Consider the following 18,925-nt stretch of genomic DNA (forward strand, 5'->3'; position numbering starts at 1 on the left):
TTTCAGTTGATAATTTACGGGGAAGGGTCACTTAGGAAGTATTTATTTTACTGTTATTACATCTTTATGATTTAAGCTAATTCTTGATCACGATGAGGAGACAGGATAGGGAAGAAAATCAGTAAAGCACTCATTCGTCCTCTATTTCTCTTAATTCCTCTGGTTCAAAGTATCAGCGATGGCAGCCGTTTGTCCCTGATGCTGCCATATTCTTCCAGCTCTTTGAATTTCACATCAAGCAGTGAAGCTCTCACTATGCTGATGACTTCTCTCCTGTGAGGATTTTGAAAGGAACATGTTTCCTCCCTGGAGAGTTTCTGAAATACTCTTTTACAGTTTTCTGTTTAGAAAAACAGAAGAGTAATGGCAGCTTTGTAAAAAGAAAATTCTTTTTTTTCACCCCCATATCTCAGTACTTCGTGGGATCTGGTTCATGATTGGGTGGTAGTTTTCACCTAAACAGCAAATGGCCAGCCTTTTGTTATTCCGTTAACCCTCTACCAGTTTTGTAGACATTTCACCGAATCATTTTCTGTATAATCTTAGATGCATGTGATTTTTTTTGTTCCTAAAAAAGGCTTAAAAATAAATATTCTATAGGTAATAATTCTGCTTTATATTGAGTCTTTAAGCCATCAACTGAAGGTTGGGGTTCTGGCTTTGGGCCAGTTGAAACTGCTTCAAAGGGAAAGAGGAGTGTTAAGATATTGCGAAGAATATCTTCGCGCTTGGTCACTGGCAAAACCTTTATGGAGCCATCTTGGCTTCCTTAGGTCATGTTGGCAAGGCCTGGGCACAGCTGCTTCTGAGCCCTTTACACAGCAAGAGTGGTGGTAGCAGAAACCACTCGTTTCTGGATTGGGGTAAAAGCGGAAAACAGAGCATTGGAATCTCTGTCCCTACTCAAATGTACCCCAGGACTTTGACATTAGTTGCGCTGCTAGTTTATTTAAGTTACTAGGTGCCATTTCCTAAAGGGAGGAAGCCAAGAGGTGGAAATAAAATTGTTCCGGGATAATCTTTGTTCTTTTTGTGTTACACCTGATTTTTTTTTTTTTTTGTTATTATGTTGTTGGATTTTAAGAGTATCTGAGATCTCAAAGCTGAATAGTGATTCTAAAGACAGAAAATACCTTTTTCATGGCGATCAAATGTCATTCTTTAAAGAGAGACTGAGAATTCAGAAATTTGTTTAGCCATTAGGATTTCAATAAAGCGACTATGGTGAGATTCTGTCATCATCATTTAAATCATACTTTCAGAATTCACATTTATAGTTCAGATAAAATTTTTTTTTAAATACTCAAAGGGAAAACCAGTATGTTACTTAGTTGTCACGTACTGAGATAATATATTTTTATGTGAGACAACATAGGTTTAGTGAGAAAAGAGAAAACTGCATTTTGAGATTCCCATTGGATGCAGAAACAGAAATGTAACATCGTATTTGATGAAAAGAAATAATTAATGCCTCTTGAATGCAAAAAAAAAAAAAAACTCTTTAAATCTTTTGTTCAATTTCTTCTTGGCGTTTCCTCATTTCTAACTAAAGCCAGCACTGCTCATTGAATTTTCAAGCCAGAAATGCTAACATGGCAAATTATTTTGCAGATATTATTTTTGGATTGGAATTCTTTTTGGATAAATACACTGAAAAGTATCTTGGTTAAACCTTGCGTATCTGTGCAGTTGATGAATGGGCTCCAATCTGTTGCTGAACCACAAATATTCATAGCACATATACATATTATTTTTATTTTTAACCCTTCTGCAAACCATTAACTCATCAGTAATTTTTCTTCATGCTCCTTATGAAAGAATGTCTTTTAAGTAGAATGTGAATTCTGGTTTTCAGCAATTGATTCAACAATATTAATCAAGTACTTACTGGGTAGGAATTGTAGGGCGCTGAAAGACAAGTCAGGCCAGTGTAGAACTATGGAGTCAAAAAGCCTCACTTTGAGTTCTGGTTTGAGTTCACTTCCACTTACTGGTTCTGAGGACTTGGGCATTAATCAGAAGCACCCTGAACCCTAGTTTCTCTATTTATAAAATAGTAATAATATTCTTTTTTTTTTAAATTTTTTTTAACGTGTATTTATTTTTGAGACAGAAAGAGACAGAGCATGAATGGGGGAGGGTCAGAGAGGGGAGACACAGAATCCGAAACAGGCTCCAGGCTCTGAGCTGTCAGCACAGAGACCGACGCGGGGCTCGAACTCAAGGACGGCGAGATCATGACCTGATCCGGTCGGACGCTAACTGACTGAGCCACCCAGGCGCCCCAGTAATAATATTCTTTAGGGCTCTTTTATCTTTTACTATTTTTTATTAAAAATTTTTTTTCCTTCCAACATTTTATTCAAATTCAAATTAATTAACATACAGTGTGGTATTGATTTCAGGAGTCAAACTTACATATTAGGGCTCTTTGAAAGGGTGGATGAGTCGATTTGTGTAAAGTGCTTACTTAGTGTGTGTCCGACACAAAACTCAACCAGTGATGTTATTGTTATAATAATAAGTGACTTGGGGTGCCTGGGTGGCTCAGTCGGTTAAGTGTCTGACTCTTGATTTCGGCTCAGGTCATGATCTCACGGTTCATGGTATCGAGCCCCGCATCGGGCTCTGTGCCGACAGCGTGGAGCCTGCTTGGGATTTTTTCTTTCTCCCCCTGTCTCTCTGCCTTTCTCCCACTCTCTCTCTCCCCATCTCAAAAAAATAAATAAGCATTAAAAAAGATAATAAGTGACCTAAGGAACACATTTTCTTGTGGGAGGCACAGGATATACATAGTTAAATGTGGTACAAGACAACATAGATAAGCACAATAGAAAGCTATAAAAGCAAAGTGCAGTGGGGTTCAGGGGAGAGAGAGAAAGCACATCCAGAAGGAATATCAGGAAAGTCTAGTTCCACAAGTGAGGGACACGAGGTGGAAAAGGAACTGGTAAATAAGGCAGAAGGAGTTAGAGGCCCAGAGAAGGCTGCCATGATGCAGCATAACGTTGAAAATTGGTGGCCTGCAGGGCAAAGTTGATTCACATGTGGATTTCCTTTAGCCCACACAGGGTTTACAGTTTTTTCAGTCAATGTGTAAAAATTGGGTGAATTCATATAGATATCTAAATGTCATCTAAATATCTAGTTTTTCTTGAGAAAATAGAACATCTGGCAACATCAGACCTGAATCCTTGCTTGGCAAACTGCAGAACTCATCCGAGTAGCAACTCCTGCTTTCCGTGGAGCACAAATTCTCCAGTTTGCCACAGTTTTCACCACTCCATATCATATTGCTAGACCCTGAGGCCTACTGCACGCATTTAGGTTACTGATCCAGCCCCTGTACGGGACATCAAAACATCTTGGAAAGCCTGCTTTCATAGGAGATGCTGTGGTGGTTAATCTTGAATATTCAGATTTATGCAGCTTCACGTTTGACCTTAAAGCAGCTTGCAGGGTCCTGGAGGATAGGTGTAGACCTAGAACAAGTTGTCGGATGACCGCACGGTGGAGGAAGTACGACAATATGGAAATGATCTTATGAAAAGTACAGGAAGTCTGTGGTAGCAGAGAAAGGAAAGGTTACTTTCTGAAGGCATGATGTTTAAAAAATTCCTCTGGAGATTTTTTAAAATTTCGGTCAAGAAAACACTTTCCCAAACAAGTTGGAACACTCAGACTTTCTGACTTGTTGACTGTGGCAACTAATAAGGTGCGAAGTCGGTAGGCACATGAGCCGAGGATGATGATTTGAGGGACTCCAGAAATGTGACTCAGAGCTTAAGGAAGTTGTTGTGAAAGGAGTAGTTAAGAAATCTTCTTTTCCTTTTGGGCTTGCTGATTAGGATATTCTCATAGGATACCTTGGCCTGGCTCTTAACTTTATGGCAATATTTTAAAAGCAGAAGTTGGCTTTCACATGTCTGATTTCCTTAGTGTAAAACAAAGCACGTGGTCACCTTCAGAAGGAAGAATGGCGTTATCACTGCTGTGGCTGTAATGTGAATAATATCACGTGGTCGCAGTTTTGACATCTGCTTCTTATTTTCATTTCATCTTAGCAGAAGAGAACGAATTGAAGCCATTTTTTCCTTACAATCTGTGGTTTAACTCTGCATACCTTTCCACATCCATCCCCTAACCCTCCAACAAATCAGTTAGTTTTTTCCTCATGTTGCAAATCCCACCATAAAATTGAGCGATGTTCTATAATTTAGTTACTGTATTTCTTATTTGTAGCTGTATTAGGTTCCAGCTTTCTCCAGAAATATCTAAGATATAGGAGTTCTGTAGGTATTCAGTTTCTTAAGTCCTTAGCAACTGGATTCAATAACAAATTCTGTTCAGTTTGGCTCTTGTAAAGAAGTGTAATTTATTCACGTTTCATGCAATCAGTCTTACTAAATCTAGAATTCCAGTTCATGCTTAGATTTTTTTTTTTCTGGTTGGGAGAAGGTCTTCAAAATTGTACTCATTTTAAGAGGCATTTCTTGGTTCTTTTTTAAAAAAACTTATTTAATTTTATATATTTTTAAATTTACATCCAGATTAGTTAGCATATAGTGCAACAGTGATTTCAGGAGTAGATTCCTTAATGCTCCTTACCCGTAGCCCATCCCCCCTCCCACACCCCCTCCAGTAACCCTCTGTTTGTTCTCCATATTTATGAGTCTCTTCTGTTTTGTCCAACTCCCCGTTTTTATACGATTTTTGTTTCCCTTCCCTTATGTTCATCTGTTTTGTCTCTTAAAGTCCTCATATGAGTGAAGTCATATGATTTTTGTCTTTCTCTGACTAATTTCACTTAGCTTGATACCCTCCAGTTCCATCCACGTAGTTGCAGGTGGCAAGATTTCATTCTTTTTGATTGCCGAGTAATACTCCATTGTATATATATGCCACATCTTCTTTATTCATTCATCCATTGATGGGCATTTGGGCTCTTTCCATACTTTGGCTATTGTTGATAGTGTTGCTATAAACATTGGGGTGCATGTGTCCCTTTGAAACAGCACACCTATATCCTGTGGATAAACGCCTAGTAGTGCAATTGCTGGGTCGTAGGGTAGTACTATTTTTAGTTTTTTGAGGAACCTCTATACTGTTTTCCAGAGTGGCTGCACCAGCTTGCATTCCCAGGCATTTCTTTGTTCTTAAACCAACTGGTTTAATTGAATATAAAGGTCTTCCTTACATTTGTTTGTTTGTTTGTTTGTTTTTGTTCTTAAAATGTTGGTTCAGTTGTACACATTTTGGGAAGGCCAACAAAAAACTAACAAACATTTGATTGAGGAAAATTGTAGTTGTATTCATCTTTTTTCTTACCAAAAGCATACTATTGTTGACAACAACAATTAACAGTTTTTTGTCTCTTCCTGTTTCAACATTAGCTAAAGCTGAAGAAATATAAAATGTAATCATATAACATGTTTTATTGCTGAGTCCAGGGGTTTGCAGAGTTCAGGTAATGGCTATCTAGTCTACTTGATGTCAGATTACTTAATATGATGGTTGAGGGCAGGAATCTAGGAATTTTTTATGTATGCTAGTCACAAGCACAGAAGTCTTATTGACCATTGTGTCATTTCCAAAAACTATAGAAGCATGTCATAAGAGTATGGATTTCTTGATTGGGAAATGAACAAGAAATTACTTCAAATGTCCTTGCTAACTTGTCAAACATTTCCCAAATGAATCTGTGGAGTTCTTCTTACCACCTGTGTTTTACAGATTAAAGTTTATATTTATATTTTTTTATTTTTCTGTGTTAAGTCTCCTGTGTAGTCAAGGTTTCTTTCATTTCATGGCAATATTCTAAAATGGTAAAAACAATTTGGCTGAAAGATTTTTTCCCTACCTCTACTACTGCTGGGCAAATGACCCACCTGATGACAGAAAATAGCAATTGCTTTTGGAAAAAGATAGCTTTTGTTTGATAACACAGGGAATGCTGGCTTTATTTAGGCAGGTTTGTATTTTTCTGTTTAGTTAGTTTCAAAGACCCCTGTTGGCTCAGTCAACACCACAGATATTTTTCTAAGGTTGAACCTAGAATATGTTGGCAATCAATTAGTCAAATCAATAAATATTGACCTCAGAGACAGTTCTCATTTTGTGGCTCCTTGGATATTCTGTGCATATCACAGAGAGCTTTTATTGAACTGAATTTTACTTTTACTGAATAAAAACATTTCTGTATGCCTGAAAACCAGAAATGATATGGCTGGTCAGAGAATCTGCTCAAAACATTCCTACCATAGGAAATCAAGATATTTCCTTAAAAATTTTTTTTAATGTTTATTTATGAAAGAGAGAGAGACACACAGAGTGTGAGTTGGGGAGGGGGAAAATGAGAGTGAGACCCAGAATTTGAAGCAGGCTCCAGGCTCCAAGCTGCCAGCACAGAGCCTAATGCGGGGCTCAAACCCACAAACTGTGAGATCATGACCTGAGCCGAAGTGGGACGCTTAACCGACTGAGCCAACCAGGCGCCCCAAGATATTTCCTGATGATCATGAAAATGCATAGTACTGGTTGGCACTTTGATTTGACAAGAGAACCTCTCCTGGTACCAACAGAGCTTCTTGAAAATGCCAGTGGGATTTTTGTTGCTGTTGTTAGAATCAATGATTATCTTTTTTTGCTCCCTGTTGGCCTATCTTTCACTGCTTGCTATCCTTCAAATATTTGAACTATATGGTTATGCTATCAGATTACAACTGAGGAAGGCTGTTACATATCCTTGGGTCTAACAGTAGAGAATTACAGAACTCATAAGATATGAGAGTTGGAAGAAAGCGTTTTGGAAGAACTTGAGACAGAAAGAGAAAATGACTTGCTTAAAAGTATATAGCTGGTTATACCAGCAGAACTGGGGCTAAAACCTAACTTTTGGGCCAGTACCTTTGGGTACAGAGAGTCACATTGTCAGAGCAGAACAGAAATAGCCTTGCTAGAATAATATTTCTGTTTTCTTAAAAATAAAATATGACTTCTGCTTAGGAAGTTAATATGTGTTTATTATAGAAAATTCAGGAGTTACAAAAACATCTAAGAAAAATAAGGTGAAAGAAACAAGATTTTTACCATCAAATTCAATTTCCTTTGAGTTTACTTCTCTCTGCAAACACACACACACACACACACACACACACACACACACACACACACACGGTATACCAGTTAGAATTTTGAGCAAGAAAGAGAAAACAGCCAGCTTGGATTTTGAAGATAAGTAAGTTAAGGAACTATTTATGGATTTAAAGGAGCCAATATGGGACGTTAGGACACATAGGGACTAGCAACAGTGGATAGGGGAAGAAAAAGTGTATTGGAACTTAGGGAGAGCTGGAGCTGTGGGAGAATGATAAACAAACATTTACAGTTTTGCCATCCAAAACTGTAATCACAGAAGGTGTAGGCAAAGGATTAATCAATCCTTCCCCCTTCATCATGAGAATTTGAGCTGTAGTTAGCTTTCTAACTGCTTCCCTGGCAATAGGATGAAAGTTGGAAGGTTAACAATGTTAGGAGGCAACTTTGCTCATGCTAAAGATGACCCAGGGATTGGGAGAATTATAAAGGCCTGGTGGAGAAGCTCTACTTTCAGTCTCACTTAGTGCAGTGTTTCTTGAGACTGGGCATGTCCCTGGCTGGGACACTGTGGGGGTGTGCCTGTGGGATCATTTCAAGAGATGGTGTTCTTATGAGATATATAGCTTTTGAGCCACAGTAGCTTCCTTGCCCTTGTACCTATACTGTCATGACACAGACTGTGGCAAAAACTCCCATTGACCAGGGGTACCTGACACTACCCTGCCGTGTTTCCTGTCCTATGTTCATCTAAGTAGACTAGCTCCACCCGTGGCCTCTGTCTTTGCACATGAATATTCAGTTGAATCTAAGATAATTCTCCTGATGGGCCCCTTAGGGATATATTGCTGCCAAAACCTTAATGCCAGAGCAGGAAGGAAAAGGGGAAGATACTGCAAGCTCTCGTTTCTCCTGCTCTCCAGTTCATTGATTGAACCTACCCACAAGACAGCAGTCAAGGAGAAAGAGTCTGATTGGCCTAGCTTGAGTCAGGTGTTCTCCCATTCTCGTGTTGATGGACATTTGCCTATAAGCCTAAAGCTGCTGTGAACATTTGTGTACAAGGCTTAAGTCATACATTTTCATTTCTCTTGGATAGAGTCACAGGAGTGGAACTATGGGTCATAGGAAAGACAAACACTGAACTCTTTAAGAAACTACCAAACAATTTTCCAAAGTGGTTGTACCATTGTATACTCCCATCAATAACATTTGAGAGTTCCTCTTGGTCCCTACCTTTCCAATATTTGGGGTTAACAAAATTTTTCATCTGGGCCATTTTTGTGGCTGTGTAGTGATATCTGATTGTGATTTTAATTTACATTTCTCTGATTACTTAATGATGTATAGGGCTTTTTCACGTGCTTATTTGTCATTCATGCGTCTTCTTTTATGAAGTATCCAAGTCGCCTTAAAGCTACACTATCTTTTTTAGTATTTATTCTTCCTTATTTTATTATTGAATTGTGTGAGTTCCTTACATATTTTGGATACAAGTCCTTTGACAGGTTTGTGTGTTTTAAATTTTACTCTCAGCCTGTGGATTGTCTTAATGGTGGCTTTGAATAAGCAAAATTTAAAATATAAATGAAGTCTGAATTAGAAATGTTTTTCTGTGTCTTTTCTTCGCATACCCAAAAACTAAAAATAAAATCATAGTTGTAGATTATTAAAATGCTATCTCTTAAAAAAAAGATTTCCATTTAAAAATGAAATCCAATTTGGATGTTTTTCATCTCACTATAATTTATAGACTGAATGTTTGTGTCCTCTCAAAATTCATATGTTGAAATCTGATCCCCAGTGTGATGTTATTTGGAGGTCAGGACTTTGGAATGTGATTAGGTCATAAGGGTGGAGCCGTCATGAAGGGGATTAGTGCCCTGATAAAAAAGATGCAGAGAGCTCTCTTGTCCCTTCTACCATGTGAGGACACAGCAAAGAAGATGGTCCTCTAGGAACCAGGAAGCAGGCCTTTATCAGACATCAAGTCTGCCAATGCCTTGATCTTGGAGAAATACATTTGTGTTGTTTATAAGCCACCTTCAATGTGGTCTTCTATAATAGCAACTCAGACGGACTAAGACACTGTATCCTACTTCATGGTAGATATATCTTTATAAAAGTTGATGAAATGCTGGATGCTTAAAGCTTCAGAGAGACCTAGGGGTGCCTGGGTGGCTTAGTCGGTTGAGCGTCTGACTTCGGCTCATTTCATGATCTCACAGTTCGTGAGTTCAAGCCGTGCATCAGACTCTGTGCTGACAGCTTGGGTCCTGGAGCCTGCTTCAGATTCTGTGTCTCCCTCTCTCTCTGCTCTTCCCCTGATCACACTCTGTCTCTCTCTCAAAAATAAATAAAGATTAAAAAAATTTTTTTAAAAAAAGCTGCAGAGAGACCTTTATACCATCTTTTTCAAATGCCTCCCTAACATTAGGTTTCGTTCTTAAATATATTCCTGATCATAATTCAGCCTCTGGATGCTTCTAGAGATTGAGAGCTACCAGAAGTGTGTCCCCTTTTATGGAAAACAAAATGTAAAATAATCTCTTCTTGAAATTGAAATACTCAATTCAGAGTTCAACAGAGTTCTGAGAACCAGATTACAGTTGACTTTTGAACAGTGCAGGGATGAGGGGCACTGACACCCAATGCAGTGTAAAATCTGCGTTCTTACTTCTGACTTTCCATAAGCTTAACTACTGTTAACTGGAAACCCTACCGGTAGTGTCAACAGTTGATTAACCCATATTTTGTATGCTATATGTATTATATACAGAATTCTTGCAATAAAGAAAGATAAATAAAATGTTATTTAGGAAATCATAAGGAAGAGAAAATACATTTATTTATTTATTTTTTAATATATGAAATTTATTGTCAAATTGGTTTCCATACAACACCCAGTGCTCATCCCAAAAGATGCCCTCTTCAATACCCATCACTTACCCTTCCCTCCCTCCCACCCCCCCATCAACCCTCAGTTTGTTCTCAGTTTTTAAGAGTCTCTTATGCTTTGGCTCTCTCCCACTCTAACCTCTTTTTTTTTTTTTCCTTCCCCTCCCCCATGGGTTCCTGTTAAGTCTCTCAGGATCCACATAAGAGTGAAAACATATGGTGTCTGTCTTTATCTGTATGGTTTATTTCACTTAGCATCATACTCTCTAGTTCCATGCACGTTGCTACAAAAGGCCAGATTTCATTCTTTCTCATTGCCACGTAGTACTCCATTGTGTATATAAACCACAATTTCTTTATCCATTCATCGGTTGATGGACATTTAGGCTCTTTCCACAATTTGGCTATTGTTGAGAGTGCTGCTATAAACATTGGGGTACAAGTGCCCCTATGCATCAGCACTCCTGTATCCCTTGGGTAAATTACTAGCAGTGCTACTGCTGGGTCATAGGGTAGGTGTATTTTTAATTTTTTGAGGAACCTCCACACTGTTTTCCAGAGTGGCTGCACCAGTTTGCATTCCCACCAACAGTGCAAGAGGGTTCCCTTTTCTCCACATCCTCTCCAGCATCTATAGTCTCCTGATTTGTTCATGTTAGCCACTCTGACTGGCGTGAGGTGATATCTGAGTGTGGTTTTGATTTGTATTTCCCTGATGAGGAGCGACGTTGAGCATCTTTCATGTGCCTGTTGGCCATCTGGATGTCTTCTTTAGAGAAATGTCTATTCATGTTTTCTGCCCATTTCTTCACTGGATTATTTGTTTTTCGAGTGTGGAGTTTGGTGAGCTCTTTATAGATTTTGGGTACTAGCCCTTTGTCCGATATGTCATTTGCAAATATCTTTTCCCATTCCGTTGGTTGCCTTTTAGTTTTGTTGATTGTTTCCTTTGCTGTGCAGAAGTTTTTTATCTTGATGAGGTCCCAATAGTTCATTTTTGCTTTTAATTCCCTTGCCTTTGGGGATGTGTCAAGTAAGAGATTGCTACGGCTGAGGTCAGAGAGGTCTTTTCCTGCTTTCTCCTCTAGGGTTTTGATGATTTCCTGTCTCACATTCAGGTCCTTTATCCATTTTGAGCTTATTTTTGTGAATGGTGTAAGAAAATGGTCTAGTTTCTTCTGCATGTTGCTGTCCAGTTCTCCCAGCACCATTTGTTAAAGAGACTGTCTTTTTTCCATTGGATATTCTTTCCTGCTTTGTCAAAGATGAGTTGGCCATCCTTTTGTGGGTCTAGTTCTGGAGTTTCTATTCTATTCCATTGGTCTATGTGTCTGTGTTTGTGCCAATACCTTGCTGTCTTGATGATTACAGCTTTGTAGTAGAGGCTAAAGTCTGGGATTGTGATGCCTCCTGCTTTGGTCTTCTTCTGCAAAATTACTTTGGCTATCCAGGGCCTTTTGTGGTTCCATATGAATTTTAGGATTGCTTGTTCTAGCTTTGAGAAGAATGCTGGTGCAATTTTGATTGGGATTGCATTGAATGTGTAGATAGCTTTGGGTAGTATTGACATTTTAACAATATTTATTCTTCCAACCCATGAGCACGGAATGTTTTTCCATTTCTTTATATCTTCTTCAATTTCCTTTATAAGCTTTCTGTAGTTTACAGCATACAGATCTTTTACATCTTTGGTTAGATTTATTCCTAGGTATTTTATGCTTCTTGGTGCAATTGTGAATGGGATCAGTTTCTTTATTTGTCTTTCTGTTGCTTCATTGTTAGTGTATAAGAATGCAACTGATTTCTGTACATTGATTTTGTATCTTGCAACTTTTCTGAATTCATGTATCAGTTCTAGCAGACTTTTGGTGGAGTCTATCGGATTTTCCATGTATAATATCATGTCATCTGCAAAAAGTGAAAGCTTGACTTTATCTTTGCCAATTTTGATGCCTTTGATTTCCTTTTGTTGTCTGATTGCTGATGCTAGCACTTCCAACACTATGTTAACCAACAGCGGTGAGAGTGGACATCCCTGTCGTGTTCCTGGTCTCACGGGGAAAGCTCTCAGTTTTTCCCCATTGAGGATGATGTTAGCTGTGGGCTTTTCATAAATGGCTTTTATGATGTTTAAGTATGTTTCTTCTATCCCGACTTTCTCGAGGGTTTTTATTAAGAAAGGATGCTGAATTTTGTCAAATGCTTTTTCTGCATTGATTGACAGGATCATATGGTTCTTATCTTTTCTTTTATTAATGTGATGTAGCACGTTGATTGATTTGCGAATGTTGAACCAGCCCTGCAGCCCAGGAATGAATCCCACTTGATCGTTGTGAATAATTCTTTTTATATGCTGTTGAATTCAATTTGCTAGTATCTTCTTGAGAATTTTTGCATCCATATTCATCAGGGATATTGGCCTGTAGTTCTCTTTTTTCACTGGGTCTCTGTCTGGTTTAGGAATCAAAGTAATACTGGCTTCATAGAATGAGTCTGGAAGTTTTCCTTCCCTTTTTATTTTTTGGAATAGCTTGAGAAGGATAGGTATTATCTCTGCTTTAAACGTCTGGTAGAATTCCCCAGGGAAGCCATCTGGTCCTGGACTCTTATTTGTTGGGAGATTTTTGATGACTGATTCAATTTCTTTGCTGGTTATGGGTCTGTTCAAGCTTTCTATTTCCTCCTGTTTGAGTTTTGGAAGTGTGTGGGTGTTTAGGAATTTGTCCATTTCTTCCAGGTTGTCCAGTTTGTTGGCATATAATTTTTCATAGTATTCCCTGACAATTGCTTGTATTTCTGAGGGATTGGTTGTAATAAGTCCATTTTCATTCATGATTTTATCTATTTGGGTCATCTCCCTTTTCTTTTTGAGAAGCCTGGCTAGAGGTTTATCAATTTTGTTTATTTTTTCAAAAAACCAACTCTTGGTTTCATTGATATGCTCTACAGTTTTTTTAGATTCTATATTGTTTATTTCTGCTCTGATCCTTATTATTTCCCTTATTCTGCTGGGTTTGGGGTGTCTTTGCTGCTCTGCTTCTATTCCTTTATAAAGGTGTGCTGTTAGATTTTGTATTTGGGATTTTTCTTGTTTCTTGAGATAGGCCTGGATTGCAATGTATTTTCCTCTCAGGACTGCCTTTGCTGCGTCCCAAAGCGTTTGGATTGTTGTATTGTCATTTTCATTTGTTTCCATATAGAAAATACATTTATTTATAGCACTGTACTGTTTATTGAAAAATAATCTGTGTGAAAGTGGACCTATGTGGTTCAAACTCTTGTTGTCCAAGGGTCAGCTGTACAGTCTATTGGCCAGTGCTTATACAGCTTCAGGGTTATAGTTTGTGTTGGGATACAGAGTAGGATTAGTCATGGTCCCTCTCTGAGCAGTGACAGTGTGGTAATTGCGAAGAGGGAACATGTGGCATGACCCAGAGAATAACTGCCCTTCCTAAGTGTGTTAGGGAACATTTTATAGGGGAAATATATTTGTGCTCAAAAAGAGTTGGAGTCTTCACGAGGAGCTGGAGGAAAGGGGCATGGAGTAGTAGAGAACTAGTAATAGTGAGTATTGCCATGGTTTTGGGTCTGAGACCCAAGCAGTGGGAAACGAGGCTGAAGAGCTAGTCAGGGTACAGACCAGAAATGATCGAGGACTTTGCTCAGTGGCTTTGCTCCGTGGCATCTCTGCACAGGGTGGAGTGAATGGGAGACTGTTGGCCCTCAGATCAGTTAAGAGGCTCAAGTTAAGTGGATGGTTCTCAAATTTTCAAGTAGTTGTATTCAGGCTGTCCGTCCCCTATTGAATCAGAAACTCTGGTGTGGAGGCTTGGCCTTTGAAAGTTTTCCCAGGCTCTGTGGGTGAGTCTGAAGGCCACTGGAGTTTGAAAACTACCGTTTAGGTGAATGTTGAGGCAGTAAGAGAGGAGGGCCTTCATTAATAGGTATTATGAAGCGAGATGGTGACCCTTCAAGAAAAATTGAAGTTAATGAGACATTTATCCCAGAGGCTAAATATTTTTAGCTTCCAAAAAAATTATACTTTTCCCGTCATTTTTTTTAAAAAACGGAATTTGTAATAAAATTTTTTTAAAAAACAGAATTTGTAATAAAATAGTATGGGATTATATTGATTTTGAGGAACATTTAATGATATAGAAAAATAATCGATTTGTATTGATAAGTGAAAAAATTCAAATTGAAAATGACAATACGGGGGGCGCCTGGGTGGTGCAGTCGGTTAAGCGTCCGACTTCAGCCAGGTCACGATCTCGCGGTCTGTGAGTTCGAGCCCCGCGTCAGGCTCTGGGCTGATGGCTCAGAGCCTGGAGCCTGTTTCCGATTCTGTGTCTCCCTCTCTCTCTGCCCCTCCCCCGTTCATGCTCTGTCTCTCTCTGTCCCAAAAATAAGTAAAAACGTTGAAAAAAAAATAAAAAAAAAAAAAGAAAATGACAATACGGTGTGATCCAAGTTCTATGAAAAAGAAGCAGTCACAAAAAAAATATACTAAGTAACCATTAATTCAAAGTACATAACAGGGCACCTGAGTGACTCAGTCAGCTGAGCGTCTGACTTTTGATTTTGGCTCAGGTCATGATCCCAGGGTTGTCAGATCAAGCTCTGCGTTGGGCTTTGTGCTGAGCATGGAGCCTGCTTAAGATTCTCTCTCTCTTTCTCTGCCCCTCTCCCCTGCTTGTGCTCTCTCTTTCTAAAAAAATAAAAATAAAAAATAAAAAACTAAATAACAAAACAAGTTACAAATTATTTAGAGCTAAAAAGTAGTGACAATGTCACATACTAAAATCACACTATATAAAGTTTAGGTAGAGGGTAAAGTGTAGTTTTAAATGTACTTTTATTCTTAAAATGAAACTGTATTATTTGAATTTTCTGTTTCATTTATGAATCGCTAATTAACAAAGTCCCTGACATTCAGTGTCTTAGGAATGTTCCAGCTTCATCTTAGGTTAACTGGAGAGAGTGCTGCTCCTATCGCTTCAATAGAAAATGGCAGTTAATCTACATAATCAATACTCTTTCTGAATCAGTGTTTTTCATCACAGAGCTGAGGTCTCAAGGCACCAAAATAACCCTAAATACAAGAAATGCAAGCATCTTCAAGGAGACACTGGTTACAAGTACTTCTTACTTGGGGTAGATAATGGGCATGATACAAGCTCTGTAAAGGATGAGAGTGTTGGAGGGTTCTGGTTTGAGTAACTTCAAACACAACATTTATGACATTATGTCAGTTACCTGCATGGCAGCACAGAGTAGGAGATCTGTGGGAGAAAAGATAGGAAGTGAAGTTATAGATATAAAGCCAACTTCCTCTCAAATACTCATTTTTATATCCATTAATTTTGAAAGATTATGGTTCTGTCCATTCAAATATTGCTGATAATAGTGAACTACATCCATTATGTAATCTTTATTCCTTTCAGAGGGCATATTTAACTCACATTTGTTAGCCACTAAGATTTGTTGCATACCTACTACCTACTGTGATGACTTTGGGGGCCGAATGTTATTATCATTTTGCAGATGCTAAAACTGAAGTTCAGACAGGTTAGTTGATTTCCCGAAAGCCATCTTAGTCAGGAGCCAGGTAGAGCCAGGATTCAAAACTCCTGACTTTGCCTATTCCAGTTCACTAAGCAAACATCTGCCTCTCATAGTATGGATAGGCAGGCTTTTTTTTTCTTGTTATTTATATATGATGAACTTGGAGTCCAGAGCAAGTGTGATTTGCCCAAGATCTTGGGCTGATATGTATAGAGCAGGGACCAGAGCCCAGGTTGCTGCTTCCTGGCCACTTCTCTTTTCACTGTAACTTCTTGATTTCTAAATGATTGAGTTTATTTTCCTACTTGTTTTATGTATAGTTGGACCCTTCTCCTTCAAAGAGGAAGAGTTTAGGGAATTATAAATATAATTTGTTTTAAAAGTAGGTTCCATGCCCAGTGCAGGGCTGGAACTCATTACCCTGAAATCAAGACCTGAGATCAAGAGTCAGACACTCCACCAGCTGAGCTACCCAGGTACCCCTGAATATCATTTTGAAGGGAAGAAATATTGTTTGAGAAGCAAAGCCAAACCTTTAAAGTTCATTTGCTTTGGGACAGCATGTAATGGTACATTTCCAGCCTGTGTGTGAATTTTTTTTTTTTTTTTGATTAGGAACCTGACCTTAATGATGATGATAAAAATATGGAAATAACTCCAGGAGAAAAGGTACTTCGGAACGCCAAAGAGCAACGGGATCAGCAAAACCGGCTGAGAGAGATAGATGACAAACTGAGAAAGATGAAGGAAAATGTGGTAAGTCTTCTTTATTTAAAGTTTAACTGTAACCAATGATTGTATTTAAAAAAGCCTCCAGTTTCCTTTGACTGTTTATGACTGGTTTTATGTGTTAAGTCCATCGAGGAAACTGACATGGGAATATGTCAGTAAGAATTTGAATAAAAGCTAAAAATATGATTCGTAGAACTTAAAGGAATATTATACTTACTTTATGTGATATAATAAATCTGTGAAATCCTATCTGAAGTCAGAATGATGATCCATATGCCTAATATTCTGTGCCTGACAGTGACATAAATTTTTTTTTAACGGAAAAATCTGGTAGTTATTCTCCACAAAATCATCTTTATATATCGAACTTATGCCTTAAGTAGTCCCACTTTTTGTTCATAATTCATAATATATTATTACTCAGTTTTAATTCATTCTAAATCCTTCGTGTGCCTATTTCATGTTTTAATTGATTGTCATTGAAAGACATATCACTGCGGGTGAGAGAAAGCTCTTAAATTAGCACAATTGTGAATTGGTTGATATTCTGAACCCATAGAAATGCTCCATAATATTCTGATTTTGCAGCTACCCGTAGTATGCTTCCACCTGGATACTTGCTTTTACCTGAAATTAAACATGACAAGGCTAAACTTGTGATTCCACCTACATCCTCTCTCCCAGGGCTGGTCTTGTCCTAATTGCCAGCAGTACCTACTTTCTGTCTCCTACTAAATCCTGTTATCTTGGGTGATCTTCAAGCCTCATTAAGTTTTAACCAGTATGTCTAATTTGCTGTCATATCTTGCCGCAGTTCTTTATGACTCTTTGGAATCTTCTCTTTTTTTGTCCTTGTTTGTATCACCCTTCTGTCAGCACTGTCCCCTCCTGTCTAGCCGCTTAACCCTGGTCAGTCTCTTCTCTTATTATTTTATTTTATATGCTGTTCCATGGGAGTGAGCGTCAGGTAAGTGATTTTGATTCCATTCTGATCTCCTTAGAGCTCTCCAAGAGTGTGGCCCGGTCCTGACTGAGATTCTTCACCCCTAATGACCGTGTCCTGCTGAATTGCTCTTAACCTTTTGCCAGCCATGGACAGCTTCACTGACTCTCAGCCTAAAGGACAGCTAGGTCTACCTAATGAGAGTCAGGCAACAGATCTAAGGGGAATACATGCATTGTGCTTCTCTTTAGAATTCATTTTTGTTTACTTTTCATGGGAAATTAAATGGGAATTATGTTTCAGGGAGACCTTCATTTTTATTTTCTGAGGGTTTTTTTTTTTTTTCTCCTTGAATCTGTTGATACGGGGAGGAAGTGGAAGAGGTAAGAATGGTTAGGGAGTGTAAAGAGGCTCTTGGCCAATAGTTGTGGTGGTAGTGATAGGCCATTGCAAACTTGATGCGGTAAGTAAAATGTTTGTGGTTTGACTCATTTTGAAAATGGTTGGCATTTCTCACCCCATGCCTGCCAATCCAAAGCAGGCAAAGCCTGTCATTCTCCCTAATTCAGTTCTCCTGATTTCTCACCATTTGTCTTATGCCTTGGACTTGTATCCATTATTTTCTACCATGTCTCTATTATTATTTAATTTTTGACTCAACACCTGGGTCCTTTAGGAAATCTTGTATATTTTTCCAGTGTCATATGAAGGTTGGATAGATTTACAGAAGTATGATCAATACTAAGAGTTAGTTGTTATCTAAGTGGAAAAGAATCATATGTAAGTAGAGAAGAACAACGACTGTGGGCCTACAGTGGCAGGCACCGTTCCAAGTACTTTGTAACTTATTAACTTACCTAGTCTTTATAACCACTCTGTGAGGTAAACACTACTCTCCTCATTTTCCAGACAAGGAAATAGAGACGTGGAGAGGTTGAGTAACTTCCTCAAGCATATGTAGCTACTGAGTGGAAGAGACAGGATTGAAATGATTAACTTTCAACTTTATTGTTTTACAGTCAACACTTTGAGAAACTTGTGTGATAAAGGCATATGAGTGTTGGCATATGAGTCTTTATGTTTTGACTGCTTAGAGTTTCACAATATCCTATGGATCACATTGTGTACCACATGTGTGTCCTTTTCAGGGAACATACTATGTCTGTTTAAAACTCTTTGAAGCTCATTGCACCTCATAGACTTCTGGGTACTTTGTGCATTGGGAATCTGGAGACCTGACTCCTTGTTTCAGAGTTGTCAGGGGCCTACTCCGTCACCTTGAAGAAGTCACTTAGTCTCTTGAAGACTTGGTTTTCTGACTTTAAAATCAAGCGAGTAGGGCTAGATGACCTTCTGCCTGTGAATGTTGGCATATTTTGGGTGAGAAATGATGTCATTTATAACATGTAAAGCTTAGTGTGTGTGCTTCCCAATTGTTCAGTAGTAATTGGTTTAAATATTCTATTGAAAGTTACTTTTGGAAGTTTAGTAACACTTTTTGGGAGAATGTGAGATTGTCTTTCATATGTATAAAAAAAGTTAGCTTGCTACGTATAGAGCAAAGAATATGTTGTCTGTATGATAGCTTCTGGAAACGGCTAATTTTACAGTTTTGTCTTCTTCTTCCTATTACAAGAGAACATTGTTTCAGGATCACTGATTTGGGTGAAAGCAGTAATCTGTGGACATTGA

General features: G+C 38.4%; 1 protein-coding gene across 1 annotated transcript in view; it reads left to right on the forward strand.

The window, feature by feature from the left end:
* The window catches only part of FSIP1 (fibrous sheath interacting protein 1), a 196,097-nt gene that overhangs the window by 56,120 nt on the left and 121,052 nt on the right, over positions 1–18,925 (forward strand). Inside the window, exon 10 of the mRNA XM_047863184.1 lies at positions 16,174–16,314. Within this exon, the coding sequence (XP_047719140.1) occupies positions 16,174–16,314 (141 nt within the window). The remainder of the gene's footprint in view (positions 1–16,173; positions 16,315–18,925) is intronic.

This window comes from Prionailurus viverrinus, chromosome B3, assembly GCF_022837055.1.
Source record: "Prionailurus viverrinus isolate Anna chromosome B3, UM_Priviv_1.0, whole genome shotgun sequence".
In the NCBI taxonomy this organism is placed as follows: Eukaryota; Metazoa; Chordata; class Mammalia; order Carnivora; family Felidae; genus Prionailurus; species Prionailurus viverrinus.